An 18,168-nucleotide genomic window follows, 5' to 3' on the forward strand; every position below is an offset into this window, starting at 1 on the left:
TGTGTCCATTCTGCATAATTTCCCTATATCTTTGTTTAATTATTTGTTTATAGTAGAAACTAAAAGCCCCTTTATAGATTAGAAGAATGTAATCCTCTAATCCCTCAGTATTTTTCCCATTACAGCAACAGCATCACATGATGAGACCAGTTTATGAGCTAATTGGCTGGGGGCAGTTCTACAGCTGCATTTAAAATCAATTCCCATTGGAGTAAATAAATTCTAATTTAGAATAAATGTAGGGGGCCAAGTCCTGCATTCTTTATTCTGATCATTTTTCCCATTTAAGTCAATAGTGCTGTACTTGTGAGTCAAGTAAGTAGGGTTTGGGTTCTGCATTGTTTGAAGGAATTTGAGATAAAAAACATGCTCAAGAATGGTATTTTGTTATTTTATGTGACTTAGAAAAATATCCCTAGCACCGCTAAATGCTAAAGTATTTGTCCCGTAAGAGGGAAGAAATTCTCCTAATCAGTTTTGAATACTTACTTTACTTTGAATGAAATGTTGAATCCAAAAGTGCTTAATGTGATATTTTATGTGAGGCCCTACTTCTCATTACTAATGTTTGAGGCCATTTGGTTCATCACCAGGAATATAACTGTCTTTGTGGGCCTTCGAAACAAAAGCACATGAAGTGTCTTAAATAACCAGTGTGCACTTGCAATATGAAAATTTTAAAATTAGAAGTGTCATGAGTAGAGCTGGGATATAACTCTTTAGGAATATATGAGAGATTTGGAGATGGAACTGCAAAAAAAGCATGGCTAAATTTTTTTTCCTGTGAACCGGTACAGTATCTCATAATGGAAGCATCCAGACAGGATTGTGTCATGAAATATGGTGGTGTAAATTACAGTTGAACTTTGACACCAGATAGTGGTTAAGTTATCTGAGTTTATAGCACTGTTTGGGATTAACTTCTGCACAGTAGTTTTTAGTATCTTCCTCAGCTGTGTGAAACTAAGTGTAGTGCAGATCCTGTCCTGCTTTACTTGTCCAGGCTCAGCCAGTAGGACTGTATATCCCAGATAATGTTAGAAATTTCCTTACATGGAGGGATGACTTGTTGTACTTAAAGTACTGCACAGGATTTTTTTAGGGGGAATAAGGCAAAACGCCACATTTATTAGTAATACATGTATTTACTAACACTGTATCATATGCATATGATATATATATTTTACTTACACACACACTCACTCACTCTCTGTCTCTGTCTTGTTGTTGTTACCAAATAGTTGCTCCCCTTCACTGCACTGGCCAGGTGAGTTAGATGGGGGAGGGGGTGGGGCTGGGCTTCTGCCGATCCGGATCAATGCTCCCATGTTGACAAGACAAGACCCGGGGTCCTCTGCAAGACACCTTACTTTTATAGCAGCTTCCCTCTCATGCAAATTTGTACCAGATTCAAAATCTGTCTGTGTCCATTGGTCCTTTGTGCTGCTTTCTTCTGGGTGTTGTCCCAATGCTGCAAAGAGGGTGTTTCCAAAAGAAGGTGCTTGCTTCTAACCCCAGATGCCATCAGTATGTCTGCTTGTCTTTAATGAGCCTACTTGACACGTTTTATTGTTCTTGGGTCTGGCTCCCAGCCCCTCTCCAATAGTTGAGGCTGTCTGGAGGTGCTGCCTTCCATGCCTTGCTCATCCACACCTCATTCATTCAACAGGGCAATTGATTGGGGGCGGGGGGGGGGGGGGAAGAGATCTTGTTCTACTGCTAGCAAAAAGACATTTTTCTTCTATCTTATTCTATCCTTAGGGGCTATAACATTATACTAGGGTTCAATGCAAAGTTTCTATATGAGGCTTTGATACCAAGTCCCATGAAAACAGAGGTCACACGTGGGTAAACCCACTACAAGGTTATATGAACAGGCACAATGTAAAGTCATATGAAAATTATCAGAGATTTATCCACAGACTGGCTGGAAAGGGCAAAGATGGGGAATATGGACACACAGAATTATAAAGGAAAGGATTGGCATTAAGCCAGAAAAATAGGAAACTTCTGAGTTAACAGCAGTAACTTTAAACGAGGTAGTCACACTCAACAGTTGTATATGCAGCACTATAGGTATACGTGGTGCTCTACCAATAGATACAATTACAGGCTCTGAATAAGTGACATAAATTTGACATAATACAGCATGGGGTGACAAACACGTGGAGTGGGGTGTGAATATGGGCAGATGTGAAACTTAGATAAGAAATTGAGTAGGCCTATACTTACCACTGATTCCAAATAAATAACATCTGTATGAGGGAGGTGTCCAGGACAGAGGTCAGTCATGAAAGGCTAATAAAAACCAAAGTGAATTTTGAGCAGAATTTTGTAGGATTAGAATGAGTATTGTAGTGTGCAGGAATCAGGGAGGAAAGAGACAGATTGCTTTGTGGGAGGAGGCGATACATAGCTTGTCTGTGCTAGCATTTTTAGATATATTTGTAACTCAACTGAATCAGTTATTTTAGTGTAGATACTCCTCAAATGTGTGAATGCTAAGGGTTTGTCTATACCTGAAATGCTACAGCAGCACAGCTGCTGCGTAGACATTACCTACATCAGTGGGAGGGGTTCTTCCATCGGTGGAGGTAGTCCAGCTCCTCGTGAGGCACGATCAAGTCTTTCATTGACCTAGTGCTGTCTATACCAGGGGTTAAGTCAACTAAACTACGTCATTCAGGGGTGTGGGATTTTTCACACCTCTGGGAGACCTGGCTGTGCCAATGTAAATTCCCAGTGTAGACCAGCCTTAATACAGACACTTGCCAGTGTTGGTTCCAGATCATAAATTACTCTACTCTGGGTGCCATCTTTTTCTGTCAGTGAACTGTGACCAGGCGCAAACATTGGTGAGTGTCTGTAGTAGCATTTACACATGTTTGAGTGTCTGCACTAAAATATGCAATGATGTGTGCATGACCAAAAACTCTAGTTTAGATATGCCCCCAAAGGAAGCATCAATATGAGTAAAAATGGAAGGGCACCATTGGGGTAGTACTTAACATTCATGCATAGCTTCAGTGGACATATTTCAAAGTATTTAATAAGTTGTACTGAAAATGTTAACACAGTTGTGCAAACTAGGCATTCTGATGGAGCTGTTAGTAATCAAATCAATCTGGAAATTCATTTTTTGAGGTTGACGGAGAAAAATAATACTGGGGCAGCATATCTCAGGTGATTAACAAAAGCCCACGCGAAGGATTTGTCTGTTATTTTTCCATTGTTTCTCTGGTGTAGTGTTGCTTTTTGTAATCATACTTTATATATGTTGGTGGAGTACTCAAAAGCACTGAAATTCAAGAACAAATGGATTTTCCTCATTTTAATGGTGACAAAGGATTAATACTAGAATGGAAAGCTATATTGAGGCCAAGGGGAGTGTGGATGTAGGTAAGGTTGTATCTTATTGTCTCATGCAGTTTAGCAAATAAAAGGGAAAAAAAATCCAGCAAAGAGTTTGTTCAGATTTCTAATTTGTATTAAAGGAAATGGAGCAAAACTACCAAAGTAAAAGATCTCTCTGAGATATTTGATGGAGAAGCACAACTATTATTTGGATATGATAGAGAAAGAGAAGACAGGCTTCATATTTGTAGTGAAAACCACATGAACACAGGTGATTTTACTACTTTACATAGGGGAGAGCAAATCTATAGTAAAGCAACTATGGAAAAATAATAAGTGAATCTGTACACGCAGTTCAGGGGAAACTCCTTCCCTCCCCCCATTTGAGTGTGAATGGGATGAATTTCCTGTAGTAAATTCTAGTGGATGAAACAAAAGGTTGTTTAATGTAGTAATTGCTGAATATGTTGTGGTGTTTTATAAAATCTTTTTGAGGTGTTTGTCAAAAATAGTAATTTTTTTGAGGTTAAAAAGGAAAATGATTTTTAAAGTTTTAATTTTGCCTAGTTTACTCCCCAACTCCCCAGATGAAATTGAACGAGGACGTAAGAAATATAATAATGCCAAATTGTTTTGAGATGAGAATTTTCCCCCTTTGCCACCCTCCATGCTATTGTCTTGTCAGACAGCCTCAAAACTGGACAAGCCCTATCAGTTTTGAAAGTGAATGAGCATTCTGTCCTCTCAGCTGCCCCTGAAACAGACATTTCTAATCCCAGGAAGTGCTGTGTAAATTTGTGGTTAAATAGTAAGAACACTATGAACTTTGAGGAAACAATGTATTTAAAGTACAAATAGTTGCCAAATTCTCACCATTTATGTGAGAACCCTTTGTTCTAAAAGTTATCCATGTGTATACATCATGGATATGTAAAGTGTGGGGAGGTAAATAAATAGGGCCCTACCTAATTCACGGTCCATTTTGGTCAATTTCACGGTCATAGAATTTTTAAAATAGTCAATTTCATGGTTTCAGATGTTTATATCTGAAATTTCATGGTACTGTAACGGTGGGGGTCCTGACCCATAAGTGGGTCGTGGAGAGGGTGTTGCAAGGCTGTTGTAGGGGGATTGTGTTGCCACCCTTACTTTTGTGCTGCTGCTGGCAGGGGCACTGCTTTCGGAGCTGGAGAGCAGTGACTGCTGGCTGGGTGCCCAGCTGTAAAGCCAGCGCCACCTCCAGTAGTAGCGTAGAAGTGAGGGTCACTGGATGGGGGGGTGTTACCATATGTCCCAGTTTTCCCAGAAGCCTCCTGCCTGGGTCGGGGGCTGACCGGCTCCCTCACTTCTGCGCTGCCTTCAGAACTGGGCTCCCAGCCAGCAGCTGCAGAGCTTCATGCACCCAATGGAGGTTCCCAGAGGTGGGTCTGGCCCAGCTCTGGGAGCCGCCTATGCAGGGGAAGAGGAAGTCCCGTCCCTCCTCAGCCTGGGCCGGGATTAGCAGCTGGAGCCCGGTGCACGTAGGACCCACCAGCTGAAGCATTCCCAGCCCTGCCCCTCCCTGACAATAGCCAGATTTCAAGGGGAGATCAGATTTCACGGTCTGTGATGCAGATTTCATGGTCAGTGAATTTGATAGGGCCCTAGTCATAGGTACAGAGGATGTTGTTAAGGATTTTATCTTTTTATCAGTAGGTAGGATGTTACTGGTTCTAGCTGTGTTGTCCATTATAAGTAAGGCTATGATTTAGTCATGGGTATTTTTAGTAAAAGTCATGGACAGGTCACGGGCAATAAACAAAGTCACTGCCCTTGACCTGTTCATGATATATACTAAAAAGCCCTGTGATTATATCTTGGGGTGGGGGTGCGTGAGGTGAAGGGTGCCCGGGGCCAGTGGCACCGGCTGCCTGGGGCCAGCGAATCATGGGCTGCTGTGGCCAACTGCCCGCCCGCTGCCCAGGGCCAGCGGACCCTGGAGCCAGCTGCTTGGGCGGCCCTGGGGTCAGCCCCCTGGCCCCTACAGAGGTCTCTGAAAGTTGCGGAATCCGCAATCTCCGTGACACACATGGAGCCCTAATTATAAGTAAAGGCCAAAACATTTAAACCCAAGTACCTAAACTGAGGTTCTTAAATCCAGATATAGGAACTTAAGTGATCCCTCCCCCCCAAACTCCAAAACAAACAGTGCTAAACACCTCTAGCTTTGATTGCTTTCCACAGGATTTGTGAGCATTCAGTAACTTTGAAAACAATGTGTGTATTTTTTTTAAATTTTATTTAGGTGAATAAATATGGATTTAAGAGGAGCTGTAGGAATCTGTTTTTTTGTATTAAAAAAACCCACTTTTGCGTATAGTAGGCAGTGTAGCTAGAACAAGTAATATCATATCCATCCAAAAATCTCAGTGACTATAGGACCCAGTCCTGCTACCCCAGCTGTCCTTTGCAAACTTCCCCTATTTAATGTAGCAATGACGCTGAGGAATGGTTTATGTTGTAATTATTATTTCCCATGTTTTTGATCCCACACCTTGTTAGGTAACAAAACTGTCCTGGAAACCCCTAGCCAATTTGAGTGGCTTTATAATCACATTTTCAAATTATTTTTATTTTTTTCTGTCCTTTGCTGCTGTGTGAGTGGCACACAAATAGGGGAAACTATGCAGGGGTAAACAACTAAATCCACTGTCAAATGCCCAAAGTGTGTGTGTGTGTTTTTTTTTTTTTAAAGAGAAAAAATTTCCCCGCCAATATTTAAATTAATAATAGGCCTTGTGATAACAGAAGGTTTTAAAAAAAGTTCAAATTTGATGTGTCCCTTAATCTTAATACCTAGAGCCCCATGAAATTCTTTTTTTATACTTTTTCATTTTATTTTTCAGGCATTTGTTTTGTTTTATCCATTAAAATGTTTTATTTCTCTTTATTACATTTACATCAATACCTCAGATGTCTATATATAAATAAAAACAGTGTATAAATCCTAGTTTAGCTATACTACCATTGTATTATTAATCAATGTTCCAGGGTAGTGAAAGGTTTTAGGAATTAAAAACAAGTATAGAAGAGTACTCTGCATTTTTTTTTCATGGTTTGTGATCTGTTGCTTACAATCAGTGTATACTTTGGCGGGGGGAAGTTCAGTCTACACTAACTATGGGGTGCATGAGACACTAAATAATGATACTGGATAAACTGGCGTTTTGACACATGAGCACAAACAGTACGTCAGTAGCATCTAGATCCATCAAAATTGTTCTTAAGTATAACTGATACAGTTTTTGCTCAGTTTCAGGTACCATAATAACACACATTCCTTTTTGATATCTGTTAGCAGTGACACATTTTTAATAGTCTTTGATGATACTTTTATTTAGGTTGGTCATGTGGCTGTCTCCAGTGGATTACACAATAAGCTAAATGAAGCCAGTAATTTAATTGCTGCATTTTCTGATATTTGTTTGACCATCTTATCAAGTGAGTTTTGAATGGCCACTTTTTCCTGTCGGATGCTTGGTTTTCTATGTCTGGCTCCATAGCAGCAACGCTGTTTTCATCTGGGGCCTCTACATTGATTCTTAATAGCACAACACTTCATATGAACATCAGTACTTTATGGTTAGCAAGAGTGCCCAAGGCTTTTTGGTTTAATCTAATTGTGTAATTAAATCTTGTATTTGTGCACTATGTGCCTTTACGAAGCTACACTGAAACTTTACGATTGAATAGAAACTTACATCTTGCACGATCGTTAGGAGGGCTTTCATAATGGTTGGCTTCTTCAGATCAAAGAAAGCTAACAAAGACAGAACGGAACCTGGAGTTCCACCTGGTTATTGCTTGCTGGATATATAAGAAAGAAGACAGCTCAGGGTAGTTTACTTTTAGGATTTGCAGATAGGCAGACTTCAGTGTCTTGACAATGAAAACTCTCTCTTAAATCTTGCCACTGTTGAATTTGTCGGTTAACTGACAAATCCATTTCCAACTAAATGGAGTTTGTGTGCCCAACATCTCATATGCAAAACTTCAAGAGCACTGAAACACTTTATTATATACACTTCTGAGTCACTCAGTGGCAAGCACATCAGAATGCTACATGTTGTAGCTGTTCAGCATACCCATAAATGCCTGGGAACATGTGGTTGCATTGGCAGTTTCAAGAAATAAGGTCTAGCCTGGCGAATGTTTTCTGTCTCTGTAGCACCAAATGTCTTAAACAAAACTACAGAGACACATCTTTCTGCACTATCTGACTTTTCGTCACAAATCTCAGCCAGATGCTTTCCTATGACAGCATCATAGGAAGATATTCCAGCCTCAAGCAGTCAGCACTTGGAAAGTCACTAGCTCCTAAAATAGGATAAAAGGACACTAGTTTGAAACAGTATGTTGGAAAATACTTAAAAGTCAACATTATTTCCAGTTGTCTTTATATTCGTTTAATAATTAGTTAAATGGTTTCAGGGGCAAAAATGCTGTAAAGTTGAATCATTTCGCATCGGGTGACTTGGACTAAAGGATGATCAGGCTTCTCTAGTGGATGTTATTGCTAGCACACATTTGAGCTGCATCGTCTGCCAATGCAGTTTTTTCTTCTTTGGCTTTCTTGGCAATGTTTCACCATTTGTACCTTGGCAGGTTCTTTTGCTTATATCAGTGACTGCACAATTTTTTTCTCACGTGACTGACAGATCAACAATCTGTAACGAGCCTGCCTTTTTACTCCCATTCCAGCTGACAGTTAGAAAATCTGCCTATCGTGTCACTATCAGCAACATATATCCCTTTATGATTAATGTTTTTGCTATGTTGTTTAATTATGACAGGTGGTTTAGGATTTTAAAACACAACATCTCTGAGGGCAAAACCTGTGAATTTCCATGAAGTGTTGAAGAACTCTTGCTATAAATACATTTGCACAGGTGCAAACCTGCCTTGAGACACTCACCAACCACTGCCACAGTTAGCTATCCCAAAATACCCTGACTAGCTCCTTAGGGTTCCCTACTTGAAATTTACTCCACACTGCAGCCCCCAAATAAGCCTCATCTCTCCATCCCAATTTAGTGGTCCCAGCCTCTATTGCTTCCTATATTTCTCCTATCTTAGGCTACGTCCTCACTATGGGGGGGAGGAGTCGATTTAAGATATGCAAATTCAGCTACGCGAAAAACGTAGCTGAATTCAACGTATCGGAGCCGACTTACCCTGCTGTGAGGACGGCGGCAAATCGACCTCCGCAGCTCCCCTGTCGATAGCGCTTACTCCTACTTCCGCTGGTGGAGTAGAAGCGTCGATTCGGGGATCAAATGTCGCGTCCCGACGAGACGTGATAATTCGATCCCTGAGAGATCGATTTCTACCCGCCGATTCAGGCGGGTAGTGTAGACGTAGCCTTAGTGTGAGGTATCCCTCCCCTAACCCTTTTTATATATTGTCTTTTGCTTGGAGAGTTGGGAAGTCGTTCAGCGAGGTTACGGTGTGAGCCCTCACTGCTTTCGCCCTGCAGCAATAGCTCCTGTCCTCGGGGGTTGACCCCTGCTCTGGGTCTTGTGACCTGGTGCAGGGGTTTACAGTGCTGTTAAGGTGTAGCCTGACAGCCCCTCCCTGATGAGAGGTGTGGCCACTCCAAATTTGAGTGAATGGTGCGGACACATCTTATGCTAGGCCCCAACACATGGAGCAGGGAGTTGGGCCCTGCTCTGAGATAGGAGCAGTTTTTATGTTCTTTTGTTTTGTTTTGTGTTGCCTCACATTTGCAAAATACATGGGGCTGCCATAGAATCATAGGACTGGAAGGGACCTCGAGAGGTCATCTAGTCCAGTCCCCTGGACTCATGGCAGCATAAGAATTATCTAGACCATCCCTGACAGGTGTTTGTCTAACCTGCTCTTAAAAATCTCGTTATGGAGATTCCACAACCTCCCTAGGCAATTTATTCCAGTGCTTAACCACCCTGACAGTTAGGAAGTTTTTCTTAATGTCCAACCTAAACCTCCCTTGATGTAATTTAGGACCATTGCTGCTTCTCCTATCCTCAGAGGCTAACAAAATAATTTTGTTACCCTCCTTCTTGTAACAACTTTTTATGTACTTGAAGACTTTTATCATGTCCCCCTTTCAGTCTTCTCTTTTCCATTAAACAAACCCAGTTTTTTTCACTTTCCTCATAGGTCATGTTTTCTAGACCTTTAATAATTTTTGTTGCTCTTCTCTAGACTTCCTCCAGTTTGTCCACATCTTTCCTGAAATGTACAACCCAGAACTGGACATAATACTCCAACTGAGGCCTAATCAACACGGAGTAGAGCAGAAGAATTGCTTCTTGTGTCTTGCTTTTAACAGTCCTGCTAATACATCCCAGTTTGTTCAGATCGTTTTGAATTTTAATCGTATTCTCCAAAGCACTTGCAACTGCTCCCGGCTTGCTATCGTAACACAAACTTACACTATATAGTACATCAACTCTGGAAATTTCAGTGTAAAAGTAGAATTAGGCAGGCCAGAATAGAATTTGAAGAGCAGCTAGCAAAAGACACAAACTAACAATTTTTTTTTGGTTTGTTAAATACATCAGAATCAGGTAGCTTGACAAATAATTAGTGGGGCCACTGAATGATTGAGGTGCTAAAGGAACACTCAAAGAAGACACGACCATTGTGGAGAAGCTAAATGAATTATTTGCATCAGTCTTCACTGCAGAGAATGTGAGGGAGATTCCCACACCTGAGCCATTTTTTTTTTTTTAGGTGACATGTGAGGAACTGTTCCAGATTGAGGTGTCAGTAGAGGTGGCTTTGAAACAGATAGTACTGTTTAATTTACTGTATTTTCTGGCGTATAAGACTACTTTTTAACCCAGGAAAATCTTCTCAAAAGTCGGGGGTCGTCTTATACGCCGGGTGTCGTCTTATAGGGCGAGTGCTGAAACTTCCGAGCCAGACTGGAGAATCTGCGGTCGCCGCATATGGTGGGGGGAGCTCAAAAACGGCCGCGGCCGCATCCCCGCCCGATGACGAGGTGAGGGGGCGCCTCACCGGGAAGGTGTAAGTGAAGGGCGGAGCAAGCTGCAGGCGTCCGGGACGCCCGGGGTATGGAAAAAAGAGAGAGAGCGGCGCTGTGCCCAGAAAAACACGCCTCTTTCACCCGTCTGGCCCGCCCTTGTATCCTATTACCGTACCTCCTTCTCTGCCTCTCAGATCTCGCTCCTGAGGACTGCAGTGAAGCAGCGCAGGCGCGCATGTGCGAGATCTGAGAGGCAGAGAAGGAGGTAATAGGATACAAGGGCGGGCCAGACAGGTGAAAGAGGCGTGTTTGCGCTACCGCTCTGATAGTCTTGGAGACAGGGAGGGCTGGGTAGGCAGGGAGAGCTGACCAATCCAAGCAGGCTTTGTATACAACAACCAGCCAATCGCCGGTAAGGTACATCGCTTGCCGTGATTGGCTGGTTGTTGTATACTGGGTACCACATACAGTACAGCACCAGTATCTGTACCTGTTCATACAGTATAGCACCAGTACATACAGTACAGTATACAAATGTCCAACAGTCAAAACCCCATCATGGCTCCACCAGCAAGAAGAAAGAAATATGAAGCCAGTTTCAAACTTAAAGTTGTAAACTTTGCCATGGAACATAATAACTGCGCTGCTGCAAGACAATATGGAGTAACAGAAAAGATGGTTCGGGACTGGAAAGCAAATGAAAAAGCATTAAAGAGTATGCCAAGGGGTAAGTGTGCATTAAGAAGAGGCACTCCACATTGGCCAGAACTCGAAAAACATGTAGCAGACATGGTGAATGAGCATCGCCAAAACGGTTATGTAGTGACACGAAATAAAATACATTTGTTTGCACTTCAGTGGGCCAAATCTAACCCAGATCACAGCAACAGATTTAAGGCCACTGTATCCTGGTGTACTAGATTCATGGGAAGGCATAATATGGTACTGAGGCAAAAGATGAAAATTGCCCCAAAATTACCTGCAGATCTTGATAGCAAAGTAAATAGTTTCCATCGATACGTAATACAACAGCGCACTAAACATGGCTATGCGTTAAGTAGTATTGGAAATATGGATGAAACTCCAATGAATTTTGATATGGTTGGAAATAAAACTGTCCATCAAAAAGGTGAAAAAACAATTTTAATTAAAACAGGACATGAGAAGTCCAGTTTTACAGTGGTACTAGGATGCACAGCTGATGGCGCCAAACTGAGACCAATGATTAATTTTAAAAGAAAAACAATGCTGAAATTCAAGTTTTGTACATGTGAATGAAAAAGGCTGGATGGATGAAGAAGGGGTAAAGCTATGGCTTGATAATGTATGGAGCAGGCGACCAGGTGGACTTATTCAAAAATGTAGTCTACTGGTGTGGGATATGTTCAGGGCTCATTTAACTCCCAGCACCAAGCAAATGCTTGCAAGACTAAACACAGATGCGGCAGTTATTCCTGCAGGATTGACATCGTTGGTACAGCCACTGGATGTGTGCCTAAACAAGCCATTTAAAGATCGCATTCAAGAACAGTGGAATGAATGGATGGTTAGCGGCGAAAAGTCATTCACAAAAGGAGGAAACATGCGTGCTCCACAGTTGGATGTTTTGTGTAAGTTTGTCATAAAAGCCTGGAATGATATTGATGCAGAAACAGTAATCAAGTCTTTCAAGAAGTGTGGCATATCAAATTCATTAGATGGTATGGAGGACGACTACTTGTGGCAAGATGAAGAGGAAGCCGAAGCTGAGACCACACCATCTGATACGGAATTCGATCCATACGATGACTGCCTTACAAATGTATCACAAGATGTCATTGATGTACTTATGATATCAGATGACGAACAGGAGGATTTTGAAGGCTTTTAAAGGGAAACTGTCACGCCAGCAAAACCTGTAAAAATACCGTAGCTTGCAGTTATGATGGGCGTTGCAAACTCGCCAGGGACTTGCCCGGCACTTGCTCTCTCTCTCTTGTTTGTTATCTTCCTCCTATCATCATCAGTTCCAGTTTGGTTGACAGCTTAGAAAACAAACAGCATGGCAGCTCCCATGGGTTTATTGTCTTATCCTTCCTTTCAGCTTTAGAGTGAATTAGGAAAAGTTTAATCCACTTGCACTGTTTTATGTTTACATGTTTGATGACAAACAGCCTTATGTTTATAAGTGACAGTTTTCCTGCTAAGTACCTGCATGTCATAAGCATTTGAATTAAAATTACCATATTGAAATCAAATCTGATGTTTTTTTAAATTTTTTTTGGTGTGTGTTGGAAGAGGGGTAGTCTTATACGGCGAGTATATCCCAAACTCTATATTTTAACTGGAAAAGTTGGGGGTCGTCTTATACGCCCAGTCGTCTTATACGCCGGAAAATACGGTATCAAAGTCGCAGGACCAGATAGTATTCACCCAAGAGTTCTGAAGGAATTCAGATATGAAATTGCAGAACTACTAAGTGTGGTATGTAACCTATCGCGTAAATCAGCCTCTATACCAGATGACCAGAGGATAGCCGTTTTTTAAAAAAGGATTCAGAGGTGATCCTGGCAGGCTGGTAAGCCTAACTTCAGTACCAGACAATTTTTTTTTAAACTGTAGTAAAGAACAGAATTATTTGATCCCCTAAATGAAAACACTATGTTGGGGAAATGTAAACATGGCTTTTGAAAAGGGAACTTGTGCCTCAGAAATCTTAGTATTCTTTGAGGGGCTTAACAAATGTGTGGACCAGAGTGATTCAGTGGATATAGTGTACTTGAACTTTCAGAAAGCCTTTGACAAGGTCCCTCACCAAAGGCTCTTAAGCAAAATAAGCATTCATGGGAGAAGAGAGAAGGTTCTCTTGTGAATCAGCAACTGATTAAAAGATAAGAAACAAAGGGCAGGAATAAATGGTCAGTTATCACATTGGAGGAATAAATGGTTAGTTATCCCATTGGAGCAAGATAAATAGCAGGCCCCCCAAAGATCTGTACTGGGACCAGTGCTGTTCAACATATTCATAAATGATCTGGAAAAAAAAGAGCTTATCAGTGAGGTGGCAAAGTTTGCAGATGGTATAAAACTACTCAAGATAGTTAATTCCAAAGCTGACTGTGAAGAGTTACAAAGGGATCTCCCCAAACTGGGTGACTAGGCAACAAAGAGGCAGATAAAATTTCAATGTTGATAAATGCAAAGCAATGCAGAGTAGAAAACATAATCCCAAGTATCTGGGCAAAATGACGGAGTCTAAACCAGCTATTATCACTCAGATTTTGGAGGTGTCTTGGATTGTTCTCAGTATGTAGTGGCAGTGTTCGTTAGCTCTTTTTTTTTTTTTTTTTTTTTTTTTTTTTTTTAAGGAACCATTAGGAAAGGGATAGCTAATAAGACATAATAATCATAATGCCACTATACAATTCTGGTTGCCCTGTCTCAAAAAAAGATGTATGAGAATTGGAAAAAGTACAGAGAAGGGCAACAAAAATGATTAAGGGAATGGATCAGCTTCCATATGAGGAGAGATTAAAAAGACTAGGACTGTACAATTTAGAAAAGAGATGACTAAGGGAGCTCTGATAGAGGTCTGTAAAATCCTGAATGATGTGGAGAAAGTGAATAAGGAAGCTTTATTTACCCCTTCACATAACATACAAACCATGGGTCACCTAAATGAAATGAAGAGGCAGCAAGTTTTAAACAAACAAAAGGAAGTATTTCTTCTCACAGTGCAGTCAACCTGTGGAACTCTTTGCCAGGGGATGTTGTGAAGGCCAAAATAATAACAGGGTTCAAAAAAGAATTAGACAAGTTGATGGAAGATAGGTCCATCAATGGCTATTAGCCAAGATGGTCAGGGACGCAACCCCATGCTTTGGGTGTCCCTAGATCTCTGACTGCCAAAAGTGGGACTGGACAATAGGGGATGAATCATTCAAATTGCAGTGTTCTGTCAATTCCATCTGAAGCATCTGGCACCAGCCACTGTTGGAAGACAGCATCCTAAGCTAGATGGACCACTGGTCAGGCCCAGTATAGGTGTTCTTATGTTCTTATACTGAACAACTGGCCTTCTATCTCGGCTTATTTGGGCATGAAATCGTGCCTTTCAGTGTAGTGTTACTTTGGGTATTCAGTAGTTTAGAATTAACTATCCAAATGGTGTTTGATGTCCTGGATACAGCTAGTTACAAAGATGAGATAATGGTATGTAGACCCTTGTATCAATGTGCGTACTGCATGTACAGATTTGTACTGCATGAATGAAATACTTGGATGGGTTTTATAATGTGTCTACATCTTGTGAAATTTTAAAAACAAACTCTACTAAAAAGTTAACTTGAAAAGGGAACATGTAACCATATCCCCAATATTTGTTATAGAAGAGTATTTTGGAATTACTTGGCAAGACACTCACTGTTCGTGTATTGTTACGTTTTGAAAATGACTGCATTTAATTTTCATTAATAGGAAGTGCATTTTTTTCAAACCCCTATACTTTACTAGACCTTCTCTTGCACATATAATCACTGTTTTGATTTCAGGATGTGGTCAACAACATTAGGAAGAAAAAATGTCTTGCAAATGCCAGTAAATATTTCCTTCCTTTTCCCTCTCCCAGATCAGAAATGTAATTTGTTAATTTAGAGCAGTGGCCGATAATTTTAAAGTTTTGTTGTGATGATTTAGTGAAACTTCAAGAGCTATTATGATCCCTGTTTTTCACACTGTCAGAATTAAGGTATACTTTTTTGGGATGAGTGGGGGGAAAAAAACCTTTTTTGTTTTTAATTTTGAAAGCTATGAAAAAAACACATTTTAAAATGTACATGTTTGTGCTATCATGAAACTAAAAATACTACATTTTTAAAAGTTACTTCATGAGTGTAGCCATACTTGAGGGAAGGTTAAGCCATGTTTTCTTTAACTTAGTTATTAATACTTGTTTTCGTTAGCTTTTTTAGATTATCAGATCATATTGGCAGATATAAAGTGCACCAGATGTTTGCATGTTATGATGTTTGTTGCTAGAAGGGGACTGATATTGTTAGTTTAAGAGCCAGAGTAAAACTTAAAAGGGAAAATGGGAGAGACTGCTGATTTCAGGTGCTTTGTCTTATTTCACAGGAATGCTTTTTTTTTTTTTAACTAGGGGGGAAAAAAACCCCCATATAGCTGCGTTTATCAGTGCATTGGTGCAAAAATAAAATAAAATTAAAATAAATTCCACACTTGGAGAAAAATAGTGAGGTGAATTTCTGAGCTCTGACCATTCAAATGGTTAGGATTTAAAACTTGTTGCATATGCAAAGTAAATTCTTGAGGGATGAGCGCATTTGTGATGTCTGAAGAAATTATTTATGAAATGAAGTTACTTAGTTAAAATTACTTTCTGAGCATGTTCAATTGACTGTTTTCCTTACGTACTTTAAAGCCCCAGTCATGCAATTGGCTCTATACAGGAGGACCATGGCAGCCTTATGGAGCCCCTTTGAAGCCAGTGAGGCTTAATACAGGTGCAAAGGACTGCTCACATGGATGCAGTTGCAGCATTGGCAGGGAGGACGGTTACAGTGAACACACACAGTAGATAATTGGGTCTCCAAAGCTAATGTTTAGGTTATCATTGCTGATACAGTTTGCAACTACCCAGCTAGTCAGTCCCTCTGTTACGTAACCTACTTACTCCCCAGCACCTTAAAAGCAGTATAGGAAGGGCCACCAACGGGAGTTGTGGTTTTCTTTCAGGCGCCAGTGGATGCAATCTGAAATTTCACACATGCTCCCCGGCTTTCTGGAGTGCACAGCCTGAGAGCAGGAAAATGCGTAAAGGAATGTGCAATCTGTCTTTGTGCATAAAAATATTTCTCTAAAAGAAATACCGATAAATACACACAACTTTTTATTGATGTATTAAGGGTAAGAATTAAGGTGCATAAATCATGGAGGAAACTAAAATACATGATGCCCCATGCTAACTCTCCTTCCTTATGGATATGTATACAATATATATCTTTCTGTAATTTACAAGGGTACACTATTTTTAGACCAAATTAAAGTAACACAATTATTTTGTCATTATGTAGACATTATTCTGACCATTTATTTATTTGTTTACAGCACCAGCAAACATTTTTGAATCAGCTGAGGGAGATCACTGGTATCAATGACATCCAAGTACTGCAACAGGCCTTGAAGGTATGGTGGATTTTTAATGAATATCTAACTGACGGGAAGCAGAATGTGCACATACTGTGAGTTAACCTCCTGTGATGTCACTGTCTAGCTCTACTAAGGATCTTAACAACAAGACCTGATACTCCTTATGTGAAAAATAAGTTTGGGGGGGGGGGGGGGGAGGGAGAGGGTGGTGAGGCAGAGGGGGTAGGGCTTGTATGTTGCATCCATCTATCTATCTATCTATCTATCTATCTATCAGAAAAGAGCATTAAAGGTAGCATACTGATTCTTTCCTATGGCATTTCCCTTTTAGTGGAACAATGGCACAATACCTATTAACGGCTTCTTGCATAATTTGAAAGCACAACATTGATATCTGGTTAGATATTAATATCAATTGATGTGGTGGGTGGGTTGTGTTTAAAAAGAAGGAAAGTATTCTCTAGCCATTTCTCATATCACTAACTTCCCTGCTATTTTATAATGCACACAAAAACAAAAAAATCCTGAGAGGATTGATTGATTTCCCCCTGGTGTGTTTTACCTTAGAAATATCAGGAGTATGAAGTTTGGTCTTCCCTGGTTGTGTTGGAGGACCTGTTAGTTATCTGGGCAGGTTTTCAGGGAATGAATCTTAAACAAAATATTCATTCAACCAAAATGTTAATTAGGCACTGAAGTTGAAGACAACAAAAACTGAAGCATCTCAGGCCTCATCCGCACAGTTTGTGCACAGTCTAACTGTTGGTTAAGGGTGTTTTAGGTGGTGGCTTTTTCTTGTATAAGCTATGTAATTAGTTACTCTACTGTCAGACTGTAGAGTCAAAACAGTTATAACCCTTATAATTTATATATTGTATTCCCCTTTCCATACTGGAACAGCTGTACTGATATAAGATACCTTTATGGTAATATAACTGCGTCCTCAGGGTGGGTTAAATGCATTGGTTTAGTTAAAGCAGTACAACTTTTCTGATGTAGACAAGACCCTTCAGCAGATTGAATAAGGATCTCTTCCTGTCTTACTTTGTCCTCATTTGCTCTCTCTTGACTCTTGTGATAACAGAAGAACTAGTGAAATTATGTTGTCATAAATTCTTGCAGAGCAAACAAGACCCGAGAGGGAGAGGCACGGCAGGAGTATAAACCTCCACACTTTTCTTTCCCATAAAACTAAATAAAATTCCCCTCCCCTCAAGCTTACTTTTCAATCCATTATACAAGAACACACACACAATCTTTTCCCTCCTTCCCCAAGAAAAAAACAAAAGAAGAAAGAAGTGTGTGTGGGGGGGCTGTATTTTTAACATCTGTATGTGTATGTCTGTTACTCCTGGTTAAATTTAGACTAGAGGAAATGTCAACAACCGAATACCCAAAGCCTTAAAAATAAAAGGCCAGATCCTCAGGTAGCATAATTTGGCTTAGTTCTGTTGAAGTCAATGAAGCTGTGCCAAATTACACTAGATGAGAGTGCCACCTGAAATTTATAATTTGCAGTGTGTTTTTAACTAATTTCTCCTTTGATGGGTACAGCTCTAATGAAGAGTAATTACAGAAGAAAGCTGTTGACTGCTCTGTCTTATAATTGGAAGTAGACATTATGCCCACAACATTATTTGATTAGAAACTAGCCA

At 40.4% G+C, this 18,168-nt stretch overlaps 1 protein-coding gene across 11 annotated transcripts in view; it reads left to right on the plus strand.

Annotated features, from left to right (window-relative positions):
- USP25 (ubiquitin specific peptidase 25) overlaps positions 1–18,168 on the plus strand; it is a 146,143-nt gene that overhangs the window by 15,344 nt on the left and 112,631 nt on the right. For all 11 annotated transcript variants that reach the window (XR_010594388.1, XR_010594389.1, XR_010594391.1 and 8 more), the window contains one exon: positions 16,472–16,549. Coding sequence is in view for 3 of the 11 variants with exons in the window: in XM_005294638.5 (XP_005294695.1) it covers positions 16,472–16,549 (78 nt within the window). In the remaining 8 variants the exon portion in view is untranslated. Of the gene's footprint in view, positions 1–16,471; positions 16,550–18,168 lie in introns of those variants that run through there.

The sequence above is a fragment of the Chrysemys picta genome, chromosome 1, assembly GCF_011386835.1.
Source record: "Chrysemys picta bellii isolate R12L10 chromosome 1, ASM1138683v2, whole genome shotgun sequence".
In the NCBI taxonomy this organism is placed as follows: Eukaryota; Metazoa; Chordata; order Testudines; family Emydidae; genus Chrysemys; species Chrysemys picta.